The sequence below is a fragment of the Papio anubis genome, chromosome 5 (genome assembly GCF_008728515.1).
Source record: "Papio anubis isolate 15944 chromosome 5, Panubis1.0, whole genome shotgun sequence".
NCBI lineage: Eukaryota > Metazoa > Chordata > Mammalia > Primates > Cercopithecidae > Papio > Papio anubis.
Window position 1 is genome coordinate 81782322 of NC_044980.1, and position 25469 is coordinate 81807790.

General features: G+C 37.0%; 1 protein-coding gene across 31 annotated transcripts in view; it reads right to left on the reverse strand.

Annotated features, from left to right (window-relative positions):
• Positions 1-25469, reverse strand: part of MEF2C (myocyte enhancer factor 2C) — a 183889-nt gene that overhangs the window by 72825 nt on the left and 85595 nt on the right. For all 31 annotated transcript variants that reach the window (XM_003899911.4, XM_031666751.1, XM_031666747.1 and 28 more), the window contains one exon: positions 11587-11790. In XM_003899911.4, coding sequence (XP_003899960.1) covers positions 11587-11790 — 204 coding nt within the window. The remainder of the gene's footprint in view (positions 1-11586; positions 11791-25469) is intronic.

Sequence of the window (25469 nt, forward strand, 5' to 3'; positions counted from 1 at the left end):
CTAGTGTGAGACAGGCAATTGGATAACAACTTCAACAGTGCTCTGATGGGAAAGAGAACAAATGATGACTGTAACATAGGGAAAGCCCCTAACACAAGTTATGGGGGCTTCAAGGATGACTTTCCAAAGTATAAACTGGGACCTGACTTGAGTGAAGGATAAGTAACAGCCAAGCAGAGATCCAGTAAGGAATTTTAAGACAAAACAGAGCTTGGAGAGATTGAAGAATGTACATATGTTCGGTGTGGCTTAAATATAGGATGGGGGTGGTAAGGGCAGATTGTTGGCAGGGAAATTGCAAAAAGTGAGGCTGAAGAGTAAGAGAAATAAAGCGATCATATCATGCATGGCCTTGTGAGCCAACTTAAGGACCGTGAGTCCTTGAGGGGCCTTGGTTATATCTGTATCTCCAGGCATTTCACAGCATATAACACAGAGCAGGAATTCAACTAATTTTTGTTCAATCAATGACTGAAAGAAGGAAAATCTGCAAATGATTAGATAACTGAATCTGTTTTTTTATCGTAAGTATCCTTGTATAATATTTATCTATATAGCACATAAAAATAATTTTGTACACATATATTTATTTATTTTGGTAAGTTCTGGGATACATGTGCAGAACATGCAGATTTGTTACATAGGTATACACGTGCCATGGTGGTTTGCTGCACCCAACAAACCGTCATCTACATTAGGTATTTCTCCTAATGCTATCCCTCCCCTGCCCCCCCCCATCCCACAACAGGCCCTGCTGTGTGATGTTGCCCTCCCTGAGTCCATGTGTTCTCATTGTTCAGCTCCCGCTTACGAGTGAGAACATGCGGTGTTTGGTTTTCTGTTCCTGTTAGTTTGCTGAGAATGATGGTTTCCAGCTTCATTCATGTCGCTGCAAAGGACATGAACTCATTCTTTTTTATGGCTACATAGTATTCCATGGTGTATATGTGCCACATTTTCTTTATCCAGTCTATCACTGGTGGACATTGGGTTGGTTCCAAGTCTTTGCTATTGTGAATAGTGTTGCCATAAACATAGGTGTGCATGTGTCTTTATAGTAGATCGATTTATAATCCTTTGGTTATATGCCTGGTAATGAGATTGCTGGTGTCAAATGGTATTTCTGGTTCTAGATCCTTGAGGAATCACCACACTGTCTTCCACAATGGTTGAACTAATTTACACTCCTAGCAACAGTGTAAAAGCATTCCTATTTCTCCACACCCTCTCCAGCATCTGTTGTATCCTGACTTCTTAATGATCACCATTCTAACTGGTGTGAGATGGTATCTCATTGTGGTTTTGATTTGCATTTCTCTAATGACCAGTGATGATGAGTTTTTTTTTCATATGTGTGTTGGTCACATGAATGTCTTCTTTTGAGAACTGTCTGTTCATATCCTTCACCCACTTTTTGATGGATTGTTTTTTTCTTGTAAATCTGTTTAAGCTCCTTATAGATTATGGACATTAGCCCTTTGTGAGATGGATAGATTGCACAAATTTTCTTCCATTCTTTAGGCTGCCTGTACACTCTGATGATCGTTTCCTTTGCTGTGCAGAAGCTCTTTAGTTTAATTAGATCCCACTTGTCAATTTTGGCTTTAGTTGCCATTGTTTTTGTTGTTTTAGTCATAAAGTCTTTGCCCATGCTTATGGCCTGAATGGTATTGCCTAGGTTTTCTTCTAGGGTTTTTATGGTTTTAGGCCTTATGTTTAAGTCTTTAATCCAGCTACAGTTATTTTTGGTATAAGGTGTAAAGAAGGGGTCCAGTTTCAGCTTTCTACATGTGGCTAGCCAGTTTTCCCAGCACCGTTTATTAAATAGGGAATCCTTTCCCACTGCTTGTTTTTGTCAGGTTTGTCAAAGATCAGATAGTTGTAGATGTGTGGCTTTATTTCTGAGACCTATGTTCTGTTTCACTGGTCTGTATATCTGTTTTGGTACCAGTATCATGGTGTTTTGGTTGCTGTAGCCTTGTAATATAGATTGAAGTCAGGTAGCGTGATGCCTCCAGCTTTGGTCTTTTTGCTTAGGATTGTCTTTGCTATACAGGCTCTTTTTTGGTTCCATATGAAATTTAAAGTAGTTTTTTCTAATTCGATGAAGAAAGCCAGTGGTAGCTTGATGGGGATAGCACTGAATCTATAAATTACTTTTGGCAGTATGGCCATTTTCACGATATTGATTCTTTCTATCCATGAGCATGGAATGTTTTTCCATTTGTTTGTGTCCTCTCTTATTTCCTTGGGCAGTGGTTTGCAGTTCTTTTTGAAGAGGTCCTTCACATCCCTTGTAAATTGTAATCCTAGGTATTTATTCTTTTTGTAGCAATTGTGAATGGGAGTTCACTCATGATTTGGCTGTTTGTCTATTACTGGTGTATAGGAATGCTTGTGATTTTTGCACATTGATTTTGCATCCTGAGACTGCTGAAGTTGCTTATCAGCTTAAGGAGATTTTTGACTGAGACAATGGGGTTTTCTAAATATACAATCATGTCACCTGCAGAGACAATCTGACTTCTTCTTTTCCTATTTAAATACCCTTTATTTCTTTCTCTTGCCTGATTGCCCTGGCCAGAACTTCCAATACTATGTTGAATAGGAGTGGTGAGAGAGGGCATCCTTGTCTTGTGCTGGTTTTCAAAGGGAATGCTTCCAGGTTTTGCCCATTCAGTATGATATTGGCTGTGGGTTTTTCATAAATAGCTCTTATTATTTTGAGATACGTTCCATCAATACCATCAATACCTAGTTTATTGAGAGTTTTTAGCATGAAGGAGTGCTGAATTTTATTGAAGGCCTTTTTTGCATCTATTGAGATAATCATGTGGTTTTTGTCTTTGGTTCTGTTTATGTGATGGATTATGTTAGTTGATTTGCATATGTTTAACCAGCCTTGCATCCCAGGGATGAAGCTGACTTGATCGTGGTGGATAAGCTTTTGACGTGCTGCTGGATTTGGTTTGCCAGTATTTTATTGAGGATTTTCACATCAATGTTCATCAGGGATATTGGTCTGAAATTTTCTTTTTTTGTTGTGTCTCTTCCTGGTTTTGGTATCAGGATGATGCTAGCCTCGTAAAATGAGTTAGGGAGGAGTCCCTCTTTTTCTATTATCTGGAATTGTTTCAGAAGGAATGATACCAGCTCCTCTTTGTATCTCTGGTAGAATTTGGCTGTGAATCCGCCTGGTCCTGGACTTCTTTTGGTTGGTAGCCTATTAATTACTGTCTCAATTTCAGCACTTGTTTATTGGTCTATTCAGTACTCGACTTCTTCCTGGTTTAGTCTGGGGCGGCTGTATGTGTCCAGGAATTTTTCCATTTCTTTTAGATTTTCTAGTTTATTTGCATAGAAGTGTTTATAGTATTCTCTGATGGTAGTTTGTATTTCTGTGGGATCAGTGGTAATATCTTCTTTATCATTTTTTATTGCATCTGATTCTTCTCTCTTTTCTATTGGTTTGGCTAGTGGTCTATTTCGTAAGTCTTTTAAAAAAATCAGCTCCTGGATTCATTGATTGTTTGAAGGGTTTTTCGTGTCTCTATCTCCTTCAGTTCTGCTCTGATCTTAGTTATTTCTTGTCCTCTGCTAGCTTTTGAATTTATTTGTTCTTGCTTCTCTAGTTCTTTTAATTGTGATGTTAGGGTGTAGATTTTAGATCTTTCTCACTCTGTCCTGTGGGCATTTAGTGCTATAAATTTACCTCTAAACACTGCTTTAGTTGTGTCTCTGAGATTCTGGTACACTATGTCTTTGTTCTCATTGGTTTCAAAAAACTTATTTATTTCTGCCTTATTTTCATTATTTACCCAGTAGTCATTCAGGAGCAGATTGTTCATTTTCCAAGTAGTTGTGTGGTTTTGAGTGAGTTTCTTAACCCTGTTCTAATTTGCTTGCACTGCAGTCTGAGAGACTGTTTGTTATGAATTCTGTTCTTTTGCATTTGCTGAGGAGAGTTTTACTTCCAATTATACCAATTTTAGAATAAGTGTGATATGGTGCTGACAAGAATGCTGAATTCTGTTGATTTGGGGTGGAGAGTTCTGTAGATGTCTATTAAGTCTGCTTGGTCCAGAGCTGAGTTCAAGACCTGAATATCCTTGTTAATTTTCTGTCTCGTTGTTCTCTTTAACATTGACAGTGGGGTGTTAAAGTCCCCCACTATTATTGTGTGGGAGTCTAAGTCTCTTTGTAGGTCTTTAAGGACTTGCTTTATGAATCTGGGTGCTCCTGTATTGGGTGTATATATATTTAGGATAGTTAGCTCTTCTTGTTCCATGGATCCCTTTACCATTATGTAATGCCCTTCTTAAGTCTTTTTTGATCTTTGTTGGTTTAAAGTCTGTTTTATCACAGACTAGGATTGCAACCCTTGCTTTTTTTTTTTTTTTTTTTTTTTTGCCTTCCATTTGCTTGGTAAATATTTCTCTATCCCTTTATTTTGAGCCTATGTGTGTCTTTGCATGTAACACGGGTCTCCTAAAACAGCACACAGATTGGTCTTGACTCTTTATCCAATTTGCCAGTCTGTGTTTTTAATTGGGGCATTTAGCCCATTTACATTTAAGGCTAATATTGTTATGTGTGAATTTGATCCTGTCATTATCATGCTAGCTGGTTATTTTGCCCATTAGTTGATGCAGTTTCTTCAAAGTGTCAATGGTCTTTACAATTTGATATGTTTTTGCAGTGGCTGGTACCGGTTTTTCTTTTCCGTATTTAGTGCTTCCTTCAGGATCCCTTGTAAGGCAGGCCTAGTGGTGACAAAATCTCTCAGTATTTGCTTGTCTGTAAAGGATTTTATTTCTCCTTCACTTATGAAGATTAGTTTGGCTGGATATGAAATTCTGGGTTGAAAATTATTTTCTTTAAGAATGTTGAATATCAGCCCCCACTCTCTTCTGGCTTGTAGGGTTTCTGCTGAGAGACCCACTGTTAGTCTGATGGGCTTCCCTTTGTGGGTAGCCCGACCTTTCTCTCTCGTTGCCCTTAAAATTTTTTCCTTCATTTCAAACTTGGTGAATCTGATGATTATGTGTCTTGGGGTTACTCTTTTCGAGGAGTATCTTGTGGTCTTCTCTTCATTTCCTGAATTTGAATGTTGGCCTGTCTTGCTAGGTTGGGGAAGTTCTCCTGGATAATATCCTGAAGGGTGTTTTTCAATTTGGTTACATTTTCCCCGTCACTTTCAGGTACACCAATCAAACGTAGGTTTGGTCTTTCCACATAGCCCCATATTTCTTGGAGGCTTTGTTCATTCCTTTCCATTCTTTTTCTCTAATCTTGTCTTCATGCTTTATTTCATTAATCTGATTTTCAATCTCTCATATCCTTTCTTCCGCTTGATTGATTTGGGTATTCATACTTGTGTATGCTTCACAAAGTTCTTGTGCTGTGTTTTTCAGTTTCATCAGGTCATTTATGTTCTTCTCTAAACTGGTTATTCCAGTTAGAAATTCGCTTAACCTTTTTTCAAGTTTCTTAGCTTCCTTGCATTGAGTTAGAACATGCTCCTTTAGCTCGGAGGAGTTTGTTATTACCCACCTTCTGAAGCCTATTTCTATCAATTTGTCAAACTCATTCTCCATCCAGTTTCGTTCCCTTGCTGGAGAGGAGTTGTGATCTTTTGGAGGAAAAGAGCCATTCTGGGTTTTGGAACTTTCAGCCTTTTTACACTGGTTTTTCCTCATCTTCGTGAATTTACCTACCTTTGGTCTTTGATGTTGGTGACCTTTGGATTAGTTTTCCTTTTAACAGTCAGGTACCTCTGCTGCAGGTCTGCTGGAGTTTGCTGGAGGTCCACTTCAGACCCTGTTTGCCTGGGTATCACCAGCAGAGGCTGCAGAACAGCAAAGATTGCTGCCTGTTCCTTCCTCTGGAAGATTCGTCCCAGAGTGGCACTCACCAGTCGCCAGTCAGAGCTCTCTTGTATGAGGTGTCTGTTGACTCCTCCTGGGAGGTGACTCTTAGTCAGGAGGCACGGGGGTTAGCAGAGCTTGAGCACTGTGCTGGGAAATCTGCTGCTCTCTTTAGAGCCAGGAGGCAGGAACATTTAAGTCTGCTGAAGCTGCATCCACAGCTGTCCCTTCCCCTAGGTGCTCTGTCCCAGGGAGATGTGAGTTTTATCTATAAGCCCCTGACTGGGGCTGCTTCCTTTCTTTCAGAGATGCTCTGCCCAGAGAGGAAGAATCTAGAGAGGCAATCTGGTTACAGTGGCTTTACATCTATATTTTTATAAGTATAAAATTAGAAGCTAATTAGATATAATGAATGCTCAAGTAAAGTAGACATATTTTCACATTTACATCCATTTCCAAATTTTGTGATACTGAGTTTGTAAAGAAGTCCAATTCTGCTATTTGCTGCATTTGCTTTTCAACAAAAATTGTACTCAGTATTTTCACTAAACTATGTAAGAGCACTTAGCTCGTTGATAACTTTCATCAGCATTGTGAAGCTATACAAGTTATAAACTATTTTAAGGCATTTCCCATTCCAATTTAGGCCTTAATTATTACTGTGCAGAAAACATTTTGCTGCAGCAACTGTTCTTAGATGTCTCCAAATCAAAACAGAAGTCAGGATTCAAGTGACAGCAAATAAAATTTCCAAAATAATAAAATTTCAGGTAAATATAATCTCTCTCTCATCTCTCATCTTCTCTCTTTCCATCTCCCCCTGCCTCTTTCCTTCTCTCTCTCTCTCTCTCTCACACACACACACACACATTCTTCCTCTAAAAAGAAAAACCAATAATCCTCTATTGAGACAGTTGTGAATCAAAGGTTTCTTCTGCAGGAGTTACATCCATCTCTGAATTTCCTAGAGAGCAGCAAAGGGCCTTGTGTTTTATTCCCTTTCCACACTTAATCACTGGACTGTGGGCCCAGACTGAATGAGTAGCTCATTAGAATCATTGAGTTCACTGAGGGGATGAGAGATTCCTTCCTGGCTGGGTGCTAAGTGATACTCCCATAAGGATTTTGTGGTTACAAAACATGTGCTGGATATGGAGATAACCTGTCTGGGAGTCCTGTCACTCCAAGGATCACCTGGAATGCTCTGGAAAAACACATGACCTGGCTGAATGAGTTCTGTTGAATTGTTTAGCCTATGCCTTCATTTCAGCAGCTTATACTGCATTAATGAGGTTATTGTTCCTTTGCCGTCCAATTGTTCCCGAGCTCATTTTTTGCATATATGTTTTACATCCTTAACAAGAATGCCAGTCTCCTGTTGTTTCAGAGTCTCTTGCACAGTTCTGAGCATGAATGGAGCTTGCTACATCATTGCTAAGTGAAGCAATGGCCTATAAGCATGTCCTGTGGGATCTGAGTCTTCAGATCATCCTCAAGTACTCAACAACCACATCTTCTTCCAGGAACAGAGCCCAACATAAACTGGTAGGGTTTGCTGTCTTAGACAGCTAAGAGAATGAGGAGTGGAGCTAGTGAACAAGCAGTGAAGGGAGCAGTTCCTTAACGCCATCAGATTCCCAACTGAATTTCAACAGTCTGACAAGCTAGCATTTTGGGTAAATATCCCAGTATACTTGTCAGAATTAAGTAAAATGGACTTTGTTCAAAGGAAGTGCTTTTAATACAATAACTGTTTTTGTTTTTTAATCAATGGATTAAAATTTTAACGCATTTACTAAATCTGGCATATTTATATATTGTATCTAAACAGATATTCAAGCTGCATTATAATATAATAGTAAAAAAACTGATCTCAGTCTGTCTGTTAAGCCTTTGTGAGTCTTTGTGCCATTGTTGGAGTAGTGTTAATTATCAAGCAAACATATGACAATTACGCAGACCTTTTTTGCTAAAAGAAGGAATCTTTTTCAACACCCACGCACTGCATAGTTTCCTATGACCCTGTAGCACTACTCTGGTATGGTCCAGAAATTTGTATTTCTGTCTAAATGCTAGAACTTTTATTATTTCTAGCTCTCCCCATACCTTTTCTTCATGTGAGTAAACTGTTTTTAGAGGGTAAGGAAGAGGGGTAATGGTCCAAATGGGAAATATAAAACTAATGACCCTTCATGAAACATATTATGCTCCTCATTAAACTTACTCAGTTAAATGTATTCCATTAAATTAAAATAAATAGGATTTAAAATTTTACCCAGGAGTAGTAAACTATCTTAACTTTCAACTTTATGTTAAATCCATTCTAAGAACAAATTCAAATCCCTGATGTATCATAGGTCTTTGGCCTCCAACACAATTTATGAACTAGTGCTGCAGAGGTTTTCAAATTTAGTGTGTCTAAGAATTACTTGGGGAACTTTCTTTCTTTTTTTTTTTTTGAGACAGAGTCTCGCTGTGTCGCTCAGGCTGGAGTGCAGTGGCAGGATCTCGTCGCTCAGGCTGGAGTGCAGTGGCGGGATCTCGGCTCACTGCAAGCTCCGCCTCCCGGGTTCACCCCATTCTCCCGCCTCAGCCTCGCGAGTAGCTGGGACTACAGACGCCCGCCACCACGCCCGGCTAATTTTTTGTATTTTTAGTAGAGACGGGGTTTCACCATGTTAGCCCCGATAATCTCCACCTCCCGACCTCGTGATCCGCCCGCCTCGGCCTCCGAAAGTGCTGGGATTACAGGGGTGAGCCACCGCGCCCGGCCTACTTGGAGAACTTTTTACAAATGCAACTTCCAATCCAGATCCCCTCTCCTCCACTAAGTATCTCAAGTATCCTAATTTCAGTGATTAGCGCTTTGAAAAATACTCCACGTGAAGATGATGTAAATGTTGTCAAGCTTAGTGGTCCCACCTTACTTCTTTTTTCCACGATTTCTGTTATTACCAAAATGTGGAAAAGCCAAATATGTGAAGAATGCATAATTCTGGGAGTTGAACAGGACGGACCCACAATGTGTTTGACTTACATGTTATGTTCATCCAAATAACTGAGTCATTGAATCTCTAGATTTGGCCCAGGAGCCTCGAGGTGTCTTTTTCAGAGATTTAACCTATTGATGTTAACAAGAAAATGGAGCCGGTTCTTTACTCTCATTTTACAAGTATTACTTTTTTTTTTTTTTTTTTGAGACGGAGTCTCGCTCGGTCGCCCAGACTGGAGTGCAGTGGCCGGATCTCGGCTCACTCGCCCGACTAGTTTTTCGTATTTTTTAGTAGAGACGGGGTTTCACCGTGTTAGCCAGGATGGTCTCGATCTCCCGACCTCGTGATCCACCCGTCTAGGCCTCCCAAAGTGCTGAGATTACAGGCTTGAGCCACCGCGCCCGGCCTACAAGTATTGCTTTTTTTAAAAAAATTATAATCTTGCAAAAGCACTTTCAAATTCAATGCCTTCATTTTTGACATGAGAAAACTTCAGCCCAGAGGGGTACCCAACTAGACACACAGCACAAAAGTGCAAGACAAGGATTCAAATGAAAAACAATGACTCTTAACCCAGTGCTGTTTTTGTGGCATTTAAAGAAGTCTGACTTTCAAATATCCACCTATCAAAAAATAATAAGTTTTCATACAATTTATGAAGTGGGTTTTGTTGTTGTTGTTGTTAAAGAGACAGGGTCTTGCTCTGTCACTTAGGCTGCAGTGCAGAGGCACAATCTAGGCTCACTGCAGCCTTGACCTCTCAGGCTCAAGCCATTTTCCCCCTCAGCCCCCCAAGTAGCTGGGACCACACATGCGTGCCACCGTGCCTAAATACAAAAAATTTTTGTATTTTTTTTTTTTTGTTGCAGAGATGGAGTTCTGTGATGTTACCCAGGCTGCTCTCAAACTCCTGAGCTCAGGCAATCTGTCCACCTAGGCCTCCCAAAGTGTTGACATTATAGGCGTGAGCCACCACACCTGGCCAATATATGAAGTTTTAAGTTGCCTTCAAGTCATATAATATATTCCTAAGAAAAACCCACAGAAGATGAATGTTCTTGGTTTTAAACTCCTTTAAGAAAGCAAATTTTAGAAGTCAACATATTTTTCAATTGGTTCATTATGGTTCTAGCATTTCACACGACATTAAGGACTAGCACAGTTCCAGTCTAATGATAAATTCCAACTCAAATTCTTTTGTTACCTTGACTTTTGTTATAATGGTTTTAGCAATGAGATGGGAGTTTTGAGTAAATAGGTGTTTTGTTTTTTGAATTTATTTTACATATGTATTAGTGCACACACAAGCAGTGTTCACCTTCACATTTTTGTACTTTCACATTTATATGCAAATAAAAAACTAACTAAAATGCATAGGTAAATTTTATCAGTGATCTTAAATTTCAAGATCAAGGCAAGCACACAATTCAAATTATCAATGAAAAACTAAAATAATGCCTAGTATTTTAAGCACATATCACACTAGATCTATTTATCATTCACTTTTGTTTCTCTGAAATTATTTCCTTAGCCTTGTTAGGCAAAAATAAAATATAACAATCAGCTCAATACTTTTGAAAAACTTTCAAATAAAAACAAATGAGAATTAGTCTTAGACAACTGTAACAGGTAAAAGGGAAATGGATGTGGGAGGCATATTCATTTGATCAGGATTAGCACTACATTTTTTCACAATATGGAACCAGTCTAAGCAATGGCAAGAATGACGTGTACTCTGGCAAACTGACTCTTGAGTACATACTTTTGAAACACTTATTAATTTTCTTTTCATTCTGAGAAAGCAGGCACAATCTAGAGAAGCCAGAGTAGACAAATAGGTAAAGAAAATAGGCAGATGGGAACCATCCTTATTATACCTCTTCCTTCTTGGTTTCATAGTCTTAGTCATTGCTCTTGAAGGGCACTACAAAGTATTTAAATAGGATAGATGCTGAAAATCTTTAAAAAGTTCCAGCCAAAACTGTATGGTATGTTACTTATGCTAACACGTCTAAAACATTTTTTACTTTCGACATCTGCTCATTTATTTTTGGCACAATAAAACAATTTTTTAAATCTGAGATTAATTAAACACTGAGGTAACATTTAGAAATTCATTTTCATCTGATTTCTGATTCTGTGTATATTAACAGTTTTCATTGATATATAAAAGATATAATTTTTAGGAAAAAACATTTCTAGGAGAATAATTGCCTTCACTCTTCCACCAAGAAAGCATTCAGAATAATGAATTACAAAGAAGAGGCATAAATCGAAAAACTGAAAGTGTAAGGTTGGAGTGAGTTCATTTTTATATACACTTTTTCTTTGATGATGCTGGGAAACTATTATATACCTAAAAGAAATGATCAGAAGTCTCTAAAAAATGGATGAGCTATTCCCTGGCAAGAGTTTCCAACCATGGTGTCCTGATATGCAGCCGTGGACAATGACCACTTGCAAAAGATGAAGCAAATAGTTTGACACTGGTACTTGATTTCTAGCAAAGACCAGATCTACAAGGTCTCTCTCATCATATCACTCTAACTTTTGAGGGGAAGAGAGGTGGAGTAAGAATTGGGATCGATAATAATCCTGGGTCTAGCTATGGGACTTTATGAACATCTTAGGAAAAATAACATGATGTGTATATGTGTGTGTGCCAGGGGGAGGTCCAAACACCCTGGCTTGCAGAGGCTTGGGGCTCACCACGCATGCTCTCTCACCTCCACGATGTCTGAGTTTGTCCGGCTCTCATGCGGCTCGTTGTACTCCGTGTACTTGAGAAGCACTTTGTCCATGTCGGTGCTGGCATACTGGAACAGCTTGTTGGTGCTGTTGAAGATGATCAGTGCAATCTCACAGTCACACAGCACGCTCAGCTCGTAAGCCTTCTTCATCAACCCAAATTTCCTCTTTGTAAATGTTACCTGGAAAAAAGAAAGCAGCCAAGATTAAAAAAAAAAATATTCATGCATGTGTGGTTTTTTCTTTTCTTTTTTCTTTTTCTTCACAAAACAATGGTGTGTAGTTGTAAGAGCCCTTGGGCACTAACACATTTAGAAAGAAAGCAAATAAATCTAAAATTAATTTCTGCTTATCACTTGAAAATGTGTGATTTCTAGCTTGCTGCTGAATGTGAGACTGTAAATGCAGAATTTAATATAGGGTATTTTAATGAAGGTGACCAGGGAATTGGTCATGTTTCTTTGAGCAAGTTAAGATTTAAAAAAAAAAATTAATTTCAGCATGGTTAACATTTCCCAATTAATAATTAGTTTGGAGTTTGTTTTTGACTATTTGAAGAGTGGACATGACATTATGAACTTAGCATTTTAGATCTGTGTTCAAACAAGTCTTAAAATTGTCTAGTCTCATGTCATTTAATTGAAAACACTTGAAGATGACTGTGCTCTCAGACGATGTTGTATTCTGTTTTCTAGAAATCCAGCAGGGCATTGGGAAGTCTGTTAGCCATCATATGCTTAGGGTTTTGGTTTCATTCTTCTGTGTATCTTTCTTCTTCTCTCAGGTCAGAAACTGTATTGTTAATGCCACCATTTTCTTCTTTTAATCTAATCTGTTATCAAAACCCATAATTCCTTTCCTCAAAGTATTTCTCAGGTTCATAATATTTCCCAGGTGACTCTATCACTCATGTCCTTATCATTTCAACTTTGGACAGCCTAGCAGCTTCCTGTCCTAGATGATCTCCCTGCCTGGAATCATTCCTTCCTCAATTCATCTCAAACTGCAAAGCCTCACTCTTCCTACTGTCTTTTTCCTGATGAGCTGTCTAGAACCGCTCCCTCTCCCTGGCTTTGAAAACTTCCTAACTGCCAATCCTACCAAATGCAAAAATATATTTCACTCTTCCCAATTTCAACTCTCTTTTAATTGAACTTCAGCTTGTTGCTCCAGTCTGGATACTGCAAAGGTGTGAACAGTCTTAATTATAAACCCTTATACAGTCCACTGTTCCCCAGCAGGTATGCATTCTGTACAGTACTGTTCCTATAAAATACTCCTTACAAGAAAAGTTCAATGGCCTAATATGTTTGGAAAATGAGGCACATTGGTATGTTAAAGGCTACGAAACCTTTTAAACTTTAACTTGCTTTTTTTTTTTTTTTTGAGACGGAGTCTCGCTCTGTCGCCCAGGCTAGAGTGCAGTGGCCGGATCTCAGCTCACTGCAAGCTCCGCCTCCCGGGTTTACGCCATTCTCCTGCCTCAGCCTCCCAAGTAGCTGGGATTACAGGCGCCCACCACCTCGCCCGGCTAGATTTTGTATTTTTTAGTAGAGACGGGGTTTCACCGGGTTAGCCAGGATGGTCTCGATCTCCTAACCTTGTGATCCGCCCGTCTCGGCCTCCCAAAGTGCTGGGATTACAGGCTTGAGCCACCGCGCCCGGCCGTTTAACTTGCTTTTCAAACCTATTGCTGACATATTGTTTCTCTGCATGTTTATTTATTTTGAGGATCACTTACTATCACTCTTCAGAACTAGGTTTTTGAGGCACATATTCTGGGAAAAGCTAATTTACTTAATTAAGCTATTGTTTTCAGAAGGAACTATTTACACTTTTTTCATACCTTCAAATCCAAACCACCTTGCAGAGGCCAGCTCATTTTATCCACCACAGATTTGTGTGTAATTCCTAATTGCATATTCCTACCCTTCATCTTTCTTTTTGTCTCCAGACACCCAATACATGTCCTCCAGTTCCACACCTGTCTAAACATCTGGAATCTCAAATCCTCCAAAGCTCAATCTCATTATCTTCAGTCTAGAATCTGTTACCCCTTTTGGAATCCCCATCTCACCATAAACTCAGACAGCCAAACTAGAAACCTCAGAGAGAACTCTGAATCCCGGCCCGCCTCCTTCTCCCACTCCCCACCCTCCCCTACAACTAAATAGATTTATGTTGACAAGGACTGTGGGCTAGCAGACAGAAAACCTGACTTCCCAGTCTCTTCATTCCTCCACATTTTGTTAATTATTGTCTTACTTATCACCTTTTATTTTTCCTTAATGTTACAATTACATTTTATATTTTCAAATATACAAAATATACACAAAAATATACAAAATATATACGAAAATATACAAAATTTAAAAATATACAAAGCTGTGTATATTTTCCTATGTGATTTGTTTAACCTCTCTTCCACTACAGTGCATGCCCCACAAGGGCACATGCCATTTTTATTTTGCTCACTACTTTATCCCCAATGCTTAGACCAGTAGACATGTATGGGCACATGGTAAAAATCTATGGTACAAAAAAATGATAGGGGAAACTATTATGTGAAGTCTTTAGAAAGATACAAGTTGATGTATGTTATATATGTGATAAATTTTGCCATGAAATGTTTTTAACAACTCATATGCAAACTTTTTAAAACAATATATATATTCCTTACTTAATAATAATTATATTATCACATTGACATTGAAGGTAGTATGGTAGAAAGCAAAGAACATAGGGTTTGTATTCAGACAACTCTGAATTTGAATGCTGCATTTGCTAGTCATGTGACATTCACTTAAAAACTTCTTTTTTGTTTGTTTTTTGAGACAGGATCTCCCCCTGTCACCCAGGCTGGAGTGTAGTGGTACTAGTATTGCTTACTGCAGCCTCCACTTCCCAGGGTAAAATGATCCTCCTGCCTCAACCTCCCGAGTAGCTGGGACTACAGGTGTGTACCAACATGTTCTGGCTTTATCTTTATTTTCATTTATTTTTAGTAGAAACGAGGTTTCCATATGTTACTTGGGCTGGTCTCAAACTTCTGAGCTCAAGCGATCCTCCCAATTAAGCCTTTCAAAGTGCTAGGATTACAGGCATAAGCCACTGTGCCTCGCCTTACTTTAAATAAAGTTCTTTGAGTTTGATTTTTTCACATCTGTAAAACAGAGATTTATACCTACTCTTAGGGTTGTTGTGAGGATTGTATCCAATAATGTGTGTATAGTATTGAGTATAATGCTTAGAGTAGGTGCTCAATAAATATTAGTTCCCATAAATTTCTTAGTTGATTTAACTGAAAAAGAACTAGCAGAATATACTCGTCTTGGTGACTTGAAGAGTTTACCAATTATGGCTATTCGAGGATGTTATTATGATTGATAGAAAGATCAAGCTGAGCTATCGAAAGATAAAGCTATAGTGACCATCCTTTGGAAAATAAGGCATTTAGGTATTTACTAGCCCATATCAACTAGTCAGTATTTACTCAGTTACGTTATTTACGTTTCAACTTGGATAATTCTTCTTTCTTGTAATTGTCAGTGTTTCACCTTCTATTTCATCTTTATTGATTGTCTTTCTAAAGTACTTCTGATAAAATATAGCCAGTGTTTTATTTTCATATCTGATTATCATACTACTTTAGAAAAGTTTATTCTGTTTTATTCAGATGAGTCATAACTGATATTAAGGATGGGCTGAAAACCAACTTTTTGGAATGAATAATTAAACATAATATCATTAATTACACAGAGCTGTACTGAATGTCTTTTAATTTTTTTTTTTTTTTTTTTTTGAGACGGAGTCTCACGCTGTCGCCCAGGCTGGAGTGCAGTGGCGCGATCTCGGCTCACTGCAAGCTCCGCCTCCCGGGTTCACGCCATTCTCCTGCCTCAGCCTCCTGAGTAGCTGGGACTATAGGCGCCCGCCACCGCGCCCGGCTAATTATCCAATTTTGATATGAAACTATACCTGCATATTGGCATTTTATTTAGTGAAATAGGCTACAGAATACGTTCATTACAGAAGGCATTGACATAGACATACTTTCATATATCTAAAACCACTTTTAATCAGACTTCATGACCACAAACTGCATGTGGAATGTCTCAATACAGTATGGTTTCTGTTGTACTCAGACCTCAGGATTTTGCACGTTACAACACTCATAAAGTACATTTCAGTACAGAAATATCATTAATGCCACTATTTGTGTTTACTTTTAGTGCTCCTCAATTTTTGTGTAACCAAATAGGCTGCTAGATAATGCATACTTATTTAATAATACCCGTCAAAGAAGTCAGTGCATATAGCTTCTTCTGCAATTTAAAACTGCAAACTGAAATGATGACTGTATTAAAGCATGTAAGAAAATATCTTCAAAATCTACTCTTAATTGCCCTAAATTTAATTCTGCATTATATTCATAATCTTCATAGCATACTCAAAATGTATTTTATAATGCTTTTTCACATTGTTCATAGTTAGATAAAATTATTTTTAAGCATTAGGCTTTCTAAAGAGATCTGGAATATTACTCTTCATTTAAAATATGCCACTCAATGACAAAGATTTCAATTCTGAGCTTTTATACTTAAATAATGCATTGTGATGATTACATTTTTCTTAACTTGATAATAGTTTGTAATGGGGGACAAGTCCATATTTCTTTTTAAATAACATGTTTGGAACCTTAGGTGAGGCAGAAAGAGGTTTTCACAGTAGTTAGGTAAAGAGTCCCTCTTTTCCAGGATGTACGTAAGTCAACATGTTATTAAATTAAAGAGACTTAATGCGTGATATAGCATAGAAAGCAGAACTACTCTGTAAGTTTTTTATTTTATGTCTTTTCTTTATCTTTTTGCATCTTAAAATAGCCCCAAATGTGATGATGGTATGTTAAGTTTTATAGTGGCCCTGACTTTTAAATCCTAGAATAAGGACAGATATCATACATCTTATGTTGATAATGGCTCTAGAATCTATTAGGTATGAAGGAAAAACAGAAATTAGAATTTGAAATTTGAGAAAAGAAACATTCATTAAATACAGCACCCTACAAACCAGTTACTAAAAATTTACGAAAGTCTATTCACAAAAAGTGTAAAAATAATTTGGCCAAGTTTTATGAAGCATTTTCTGCATGTCAAACATTATGCTAAGCAATATTTATTGAATATTCTCTATGTCAGACATTTGTGCTAGGTACTGTGGGTTCTATTATATAAAATAATATCTCCCTTGTTCATATCAGTTCCTTGTGGCTGGAGAAAAAGTCATTTAATTCCGTAACGTTTAAAAGGCATTTTCTTTATTTGAAACAAAATGCATGACTTGGCCAACAAAGTTATATTTTCAGTCAGTCAGGTCTAATAATCTGAATTCGTATTTTTATCTAGAGTTGAGTGAATTCAGTTATTCAGTTAGAAAAATAATAATAGATGTAAATTCAGTCAAGATGAGTATGAAATGAAATCTACCTTACTGGTTATTTCTAATCTTGACTTGGTGAAAGCTGATTGTGGTATTACTTCCATCTCTCCTTTTCCACCTGGCCACTGGATGCTCCCATCATGCTGTAAGCGTTAGTTTAAATGCCAACTTCTTTCTTTGATGCTTTCCTTGTCACATTCAGATAAAACTTTCTCACTGTAGTCCTCCAGCACTTTTTACAAATCTTTATTATCAGACTTACTCCACTATTACGAAGTTGGCTGTATATGAGTTTTCCCTTCTGCCAGACTTGAATTCCCCAAAGACCCTCCCTCAGGCCTCTCACAGACTCTGACCAGTGGCCACTCAGTGAACCTTTGCTGAATGAGTGGATTATGGAATGGAAATACTCTATTTTGAAGTCTGAATGTTTCGGTATAATTTTATGTTAGAGTAGACACTTTTTTACTTGCCTTTTAAATAATTTAATCTCCCCAAAATAGGATATTTTGGACACATATACCTTTATTTTACTACAATGTTTAGCTTATTAGTGACACAAATCTTAAGATAAAGTAATTATACTATCTTGGAATTTATAATAAAGAAGGTAAATGATATCTGGAGAGAAATATACATGTAAATATGCTGTAGACCTCAAGAAAAATATACTTCAAAAAGTTCAGAGAAAAGTTTTTTCTTTTTTATCCCCTGCCTGGATGACTCATCATGAAAGATGAAAAAGTCTGAAGATAAAAATTTAATTTTACAATCACAGGATACAGAAAGAATGGGGAGGATCCATGGGCTCAGGATGACTGAGTTTGTTCAGCAAAAATGTATTGAACTTTCTGATGAGTTCAGATTTTCAAAGAATAACCATTTGGAAAAATGATGAAATCCTCATGCACAATTTGAGACTGGATGGTAGTAATTTAGCTGATTTAAATATGGCTGATGAACTATAATTAATGAGGCCGACTTAATTGATCAATGTTAAGTTTATCAAAAAGTCTCTAGTAAAGTGCCATGGAGTTCAGTACTTTTCCCATCCCAGGAAACATTTTTGTCATTGGTTTAGATGGGGGATATAGGAAGGCAGGCTTATCAGATCTGCATGCAACGTGAATCTGGGTGCTTGAGCAAACCCAGTAGGTGATAGAGTCTATATCCATAGCGCCTTCTACAGCCTTTAGAAAGCTGGGTCACAATCAAGATGACTCAAATGGAGGTAATTTTAAAGTCCACATTCATATTTTTAAAAAAACAATTACAAAAGGTCAGGTTGGAGAAAATTATGGAATTTTGGAAAACGATCTAAAGTTTTAGTGTTCTATAGTGGTAATTAATTATCCTACTGATCTTTTTGTTTGTCAGAACCATCTTTGGTAGTGTATTCAGTTCTGAAGGTTACATTTTAAGAAGGCACTGACAAAATTTAGAGCATCTACAGGATGGTAAACAGACTGATGTAGGGTCTGAGAACAATTTTGCATGAGGAACCATTGAGAGAATCTGGAATGTATAACTCAGAAAAAATAGAATTAAAAGTGAAATGCTAAACATTTTCTAAGGTCTGAAGCATATGCCCATGTGAAGAGGCAAAATTAGTAAGCATTGTTGAAATCATAAAGAGGTTCAAAACAAGGGAGAATCTAGTGATGAGAACTGCCTAAGAGTGGACCTAGTCTCACCAAGCAGGAAGCAGCTCATTTCTGAATATGTTCACATACAGCTGCATATCAAGGAAGGTGTAGAAGGGGTTCCTGAATTAAGCAGGAAGTTGAACTAGAGACCTTTAAAATATTTATTCTAATTTTTAGATATTCTTAATCTATGCCTAGGTATCATAGAGCTTTGAGTTAACAGTCAATGGCAATATGGTTCACCAAGCATGCACCCTACAGAATCTCCTATGTTTTAGTTACTCAATCCCACCAATACATTATCGCCTCTAATTTCCATATTTCAAGAAATAAAATAACTTTTTTGTAGCTAGAAGAGACACAAAAGACTGTAAAGAATTAGAGTAGACAACATTAAATGATGGATGTACTGAAAATGCACAGAAAAATAATTATCCAGATTGATAAAATAGAAAATTCACATTATTAAAGAAATTTTAAAGAAGCAGGATATATGCATCATGACTGGGGCAGTGCAATGTAGAAAGAAAAACATAAAAATTGAAAATCAAGTCCCAGCTCTGCCTTTTATGAGCTGTATGCCCTTGTGTAAAATGGCTTAACTTACTCGAACCCCAGTTTCCTCACCTGGAAAGTGGAGGTAATAATAGGCATCATATAGAATTTTATGAGAGGTCAAGTAGGGTATATAATACAAGTGTAAATTAACTTGTTAACTGTGAAACACTTTACAAGGCAAGTAGTATCTTCTCTGATGCACCAGGCTTGGTTGCTCCTTGAAACATACTGTAAAAGACTGGTCTCCTAGGACCTGTCAGCTTGTGTTACCATTATTTACTTAGGTCTAGATTAGAGTGTCTCTCTTAGCTATATCCTAGCTTTTCTTGAGTACCTGGGCCATCTTTTGTTCACTGTTGTAATGTGACATCCAATAATAATACTTGGCTAAATAAATATATGTTGATAGAATGAATAGATATAGGAACAGAGGAATTATAGTGTTTTTCATAATTCAAAATGAATAGCTGAAAATAAATTTCTATAGATGCTCAGACTATGTCAACAAGAAGTTTGCTACTAAGAGAGGGCAATTTCACATACTTGTTTTATTTTTTTGTGTGTCATTTTAACTTACAGTAAAAACTTACATTTGGTAAAATTAATCAGGAGAAAAAATGGACTGGGTCAAATTTTGTATGTGGGTTTGTTGGTGGAAGTGAAGTATATCATATTTCTTATTTTTTTTTTAGATAACAGTGTTGCTTATTTGATGATTTTTTCTAAGAAGCTCAAAGATTTTATAATAAATTATCTCCCTACATTCGACAGTATCTCTTTGAACTTATTCTTTAGCACAGTTTATCATCCCTATTTTTCAGATGAACACTGTAAACAACGACATGAATTGCCTTATCCAAGGTCCCCAAACTTGTTCTAGATGGACTAGAAAACCAACCCTCTTCACACAAAATGCATCTTTCTTTCTGTTTGTCAGTGTTCCTTCCCTCTTTTAGATAACTATGGATTTTAGGGGCTGAAGTTCAGCTCGATATCGACCCAGTCAACTGTTTATTGAGCAATGTGCAGGCACTGTCATTTGTAATGTTACATTAACAACCATCAGAAATTCTGATAAGTACAAGCACAGTAATGTATAACATATTAATTAACGTAAGGACTGCTTTCTAGGTTAAAGTCAAAAAATAATACTAAGAACACTAAATTGAGAGCAAGTTGGTTTCTAGGTTCTGACAGTAAATCAAAGCTACTTTTGTATAGACTCTGCAGCCAACTCTGCCCTCAGACGCTCCGACCATTCCCACTACAGCCACTGAGAACCACATGCATGCACTAGTGGGCACAGACTAGTTCTATATTTATGGATGTTTATTTTAATTTCAGAAAATGGGAAGAATTTTGGTTGGTAGTAAATACAGGTCTGCTTACAGTTAGAATAAAAAAGGTGGGCCTCTGATTTACACAGGCAATGTAAATAACAAGTTCTAAAAACAGAGAAGGAGTCCTGTATCATTTCCTACAGGGTAGGGAAATTAGTTTGACTACTGTGCAATGGAAAGGGCATTTCATAATCTTTCTCCACTCCACACGCCTGCCCCCTCCCTCATCCTCCCAGGCCCGGCCCCATTCATAAAGTCACCCCAGGAGAACTTTCCTGTCATATTAACTATGGTAGTTCTTGCACCTTACAGGAAAGAGTTCTGATAGAAAAGGACTGTTAGAAATGGCAGCTACTCACATCTATAATAATAATTGAGGCCCAATTCCAAATTGCCTCAGACATATCACGAAGGGAAGCAACAAAAATCTCATCTATGGGTCCCAAATACTTCTTTCCACCAATCAGAATATTTTTAGCCTAATCTTAATTGAACCTTATGGTCCTCAATGAATGGATAATTTTTTATTGTTTTATTTTCACTATTCGTTAACTCATAAATAGTAGTTTCTTTGTTTTAAGACGTGTTTGGGACTCATATACCCAGCTAATTCTATTTTCAAAGGTTTGAGGTTTTATCATTTTTTTCCCTCCAAATAGAGTCATGATAAATATAACCCTCATTCTGTGAAAATATTTCAGGTCGACTCCTCCTCCTCATCCCCCCACCTAGATAATCTCTCAGTTTCCTCCCAGTTGAGGAAACAGAATGACTAATGAGTGACAGATGGACAGTTCACAGATACAATACACTCTGTAATCCAGGAGCCACAGGTCTTCCTATGTGTTTAAAGGGTTAGGGCTGGAGTCAAGAGTCTGCAACGACAATCTTTAATTGGGAAAAAGGGAAATGCCCTCCTAAATGCTCTTTCTCTACCTCCCTTGTTCCTGACAGTAAGTAATGGCACAAGTGTTCTAAAGTATTCCTCTTCAGTTTTATTTTGTTTAATTCACTCTGTCATTAGAAAGGCTTGTGAGCTTTAGGCCCGATGATTACTCTCGGTGGGAGGAAGCAGTGCCTCTGCAGACTTGTGTTCTAGACAAGCGTTCCTTTATACAATGACGGGGCCTGCCATCGTAAATGAAAGGCTCTTTAAAGGGCAGCGAGGGACTCTTTTAAGCAGACTGCTACCACGTGCTTGTAACCCTCCAGCATAACTTGCGAGGATGAGACAGCAGTGTGTTCTGCTGCAAAGGGGACTATTGTCCTCATTACCCTCAAGCAAAGTGAGCCTCGTTTCACTGAAATATAGTAGTATTTCCAAAGAATTTTCAAGCAGTAGTTCCTAAAATTCTGAACATGATAAAAGGATTAAAATAGGGGCTTAGAGTGTGGAATTTAGAACTCTACCAATCCCTCGCCCTAAGTCAACATCCCAAATCCCAAAATAAAACTCTAAATCTTACGCACTGGATGAAAAATAATAAATCACAATTAGATCTAAATTAAATAATCAAATGCACATTAATAAAACGAGTGTTTATTAACAAACTCACAAGAGTTTGAGTTTTAAAATTTGTGACAGCTAAATTCTGATACATTTGTCTACATGAGGAAAAGGAAGAAGGATGACTGAAAATTATTAACTTGATCAGGATTTAAGCGATTTTACTGTGGCCCATTTTAAGGCTTCGGAATGTTTTGCCTTTTGAAAAGAGGACTAACACAGCAGGCTTCACATTTTTTATATGTGCTGCTCAGATCTGCCTGGTTCGTCAAAGGGTTGATTTTCATTCTAAATCCAATCTGCAGATGCAGTCATAAAATAAATACCTCTGTTTCTCCGTATCTCATCTACATAAGAGATATAATTTGAATCTGAGAAGAATCAAATAAACCAGATTAAAATTTTGGGGGCAAAAACATGTTTACTAGTTCAACAAAGCCAAATGTACCTAAGGGAAAGGTCAAAGGATACTTCATTCCCTGCTGAGCAAATGCTCAGGAAGCACATTTGTCTACATTTTCCTGTCATAACAGGAAGAGTGTAACTTCTTCCTTTCCACAATAGCTTAGGTTTTACCTCCTAACTCCAATATTTTCTCCCCCAGGGCCTTCCAAATCAATCCTTGCAAGACAGAAGGCTGTCTCCGTTATAGTTTCCAAACAGTTACATTTGTTGAAATGTTATTTAAGTGTTAGTGATTTCTTCAGTTAAACGGTTCCAATTTAAAATTAAAAGTCAAATTTCCAAACATTTAGATTGGTTCTCTAATTCTTATTAATGGCCCAACATATTTCAAAAGAAACACAAATACACATTACATATTATGAAATTTTAATTTATTTCCTTAATGATGTCTAATTTACTTATATTTTTAAAAAATTTTTGCGAAAGCCATTATCCTCAGAAAAAATAAAAGTTTCCAAACTACCTTCAACAAGAATACATTGGGATGTAAACTTTAAAAATACTTTTACATGATAATTTTTGAAGTAGCTTCATTTTGAACTAAATGTTAAAGAAGTTCAGACTGCAGAGGACATGGCTTTTGAAACAATTAGCATCATGTCTTTTAATCTACAGTTTGGAAGAAACTTCTGGGTTTATGTAGTCTATTTATAATGTAATTATTTTTAGTGTTGGTTTCTCAGTAATACAATGTCACACAGTTGGTGCATTTGCAAAGCTAAAGGTGACTTGTAGCAGACAGAGTGGTGTGTGCATGCATTCCCAGAGGCGAAAGGGGCCATTCAGTGTCAACTTTCTACACAAAATGACATACAATAAATAAAAGCATTAGATTCTTTTAAAATTACTGTTTTAAGTAGAAATTATGTGAGATACACAAATTAGAACTGGAAACAATGAAAACCCTTGAGGCCCTCAAGTTCAAAGAAGAGTGACAGAATTCTACAAGAGACAATTCCTCTTTTCCTTGTGAAAATGTTGGCCTGTCTCAGATTTCTTACCATAGGAAAGTGAATGAATGAGATTGACGGGGGTTGGAGCAATATCTTTCTGGCAGTAAAGGAGTAGATCTAGCTGACATAAATATAAACTATCATGCACCAAATGGGATAAAGAGTAAATGTGTGGCGTGGCACACTATTGCTGTGATCCCACTACACGGTGGGGAGACTATTTGTGAATTGTTTTCAAAATGCTAAGGGATAAAATGGAAATGAATGGCCTGAGGTCAGAGCTGTTAAACGTACATCTGAGCATTCTGCCTACTGCCTTTTTTTTTTTTTTTTTTTTTTTTTTTAAATTTTGAAACTCTTAGAAGTACTATTTGGGTCATTTTCCCTTCTGGTTTTCTTTTTCAACCTCTTCAGTCACCAGCAATTCGAAATCTTTGAATAAAAACTTTTCCCTTGGTAATTTTAAGATTAATAAAAGAATGATTTAACTTATATGCATGAGGAGCTTTTAAGAAGGCATCTCCAATATGCAGCACTAGACCCTACAATTCAATTCTGACGAGTATGATGTCCTGAAATATGACTATGATCTGCCCTAATTTTATTTAAATGAAATAAGTTTAGTATAATTTTTAATAAAGTGTTGGCGAGGCAGGTAGCTCCTCCCCATTAAGAAATGATACTAAGAAAAAACAATCATCATCATCATTATTGTGAGGTATTCGCAGGCTTATTTTGGATTAAAAGATGGGAAAATCAATTTTTCGCTAATTGAACTTTTTATTCACTAGGTCTGAAAGAGACTCCAGATACTTCTTGATTAACAAATATAATTCTTCTACAGTATTTAAAGAAAAACTCGCAAATCTGGAAATTCGGTTTGTGGAGGTGGCCAAAAAAAGTGCATTTAGCAGTGGTGACTGCATCTTCTATCTATTCTCCAACTTATGGTTTGGAATTCACCGAAAAATTATTTTTTTGAAGCAATTAATTTGTATTTCTCAATTATCCAGTTAGTCACATTTAAAGAGTGAATGTATCTCTCTTTTAACAAATTTTCTATTAGGTTATTAGAATGTAACTCCCAAATTTAGAACTGTAATTAACTTGGTGAAAACCAGGAAAAAGTAAGGAGTAAAATTTTTTGTTTTTAAAGAGTCACTTGAGGGAATCTATACATCTATTTTTTTCAGTTTAGTGTCGAATAGACCAGATTTAGTTTAAAAACACATCAGTATGTAGAAACTGTCAGAAGCTGCATCTACACTGAACACATTTTTCCAGCTTTTTTCCTATTCATCTTATATAATTTATAATTCATATAAAGAGACTGAGACGGGGACATAAGAAGAGGGGAAGTTAGAAAATGTAACAGCTATGAACTCTGAATTCTTTTAGTCATAAGGGGATTCTCCTGTTCTATTAACAGGAGAATGTTGCTAATTGTCTTTAATTTGTGCTCCAGTTATTGCACTGATAATTACATGAAGTTTTGTTTGCTGGCAAAAACTATTAGTGTTCCAGATCTGATGAAAGAAAACTTAAGACATTTAAATATATTTCTTCCTTAACTTACTATTTTAAGCCCTGTGTTATCTGACAAATATTTAAATGTCTTTTTATAACAAGTTGCAAAAATAAATTTGGGTTTACCTCTCCCGTCCTTCAAAGTAGGAAAGCTGAAATTTTCAAATATAAACATACAAGTAAATAGGTTTAGGCTAAGCATGCCTGATTTATATATATATTTCTTCCTAATATAACAGATTTCTAAATATATTGTTTGTAGAAAGAGTCATATAAGGACAAGACTCATTTAAAAACTGTTAAAAGGATCCAAAATTACAGCTAGATAAGACAAATGCATTCAAGTGTTCTATACCACCAAAGGATGACTACAGGTAATGTATCTTACAGTTTGAAATAGCTAGAAGGAGGATATTGGACGTTTCC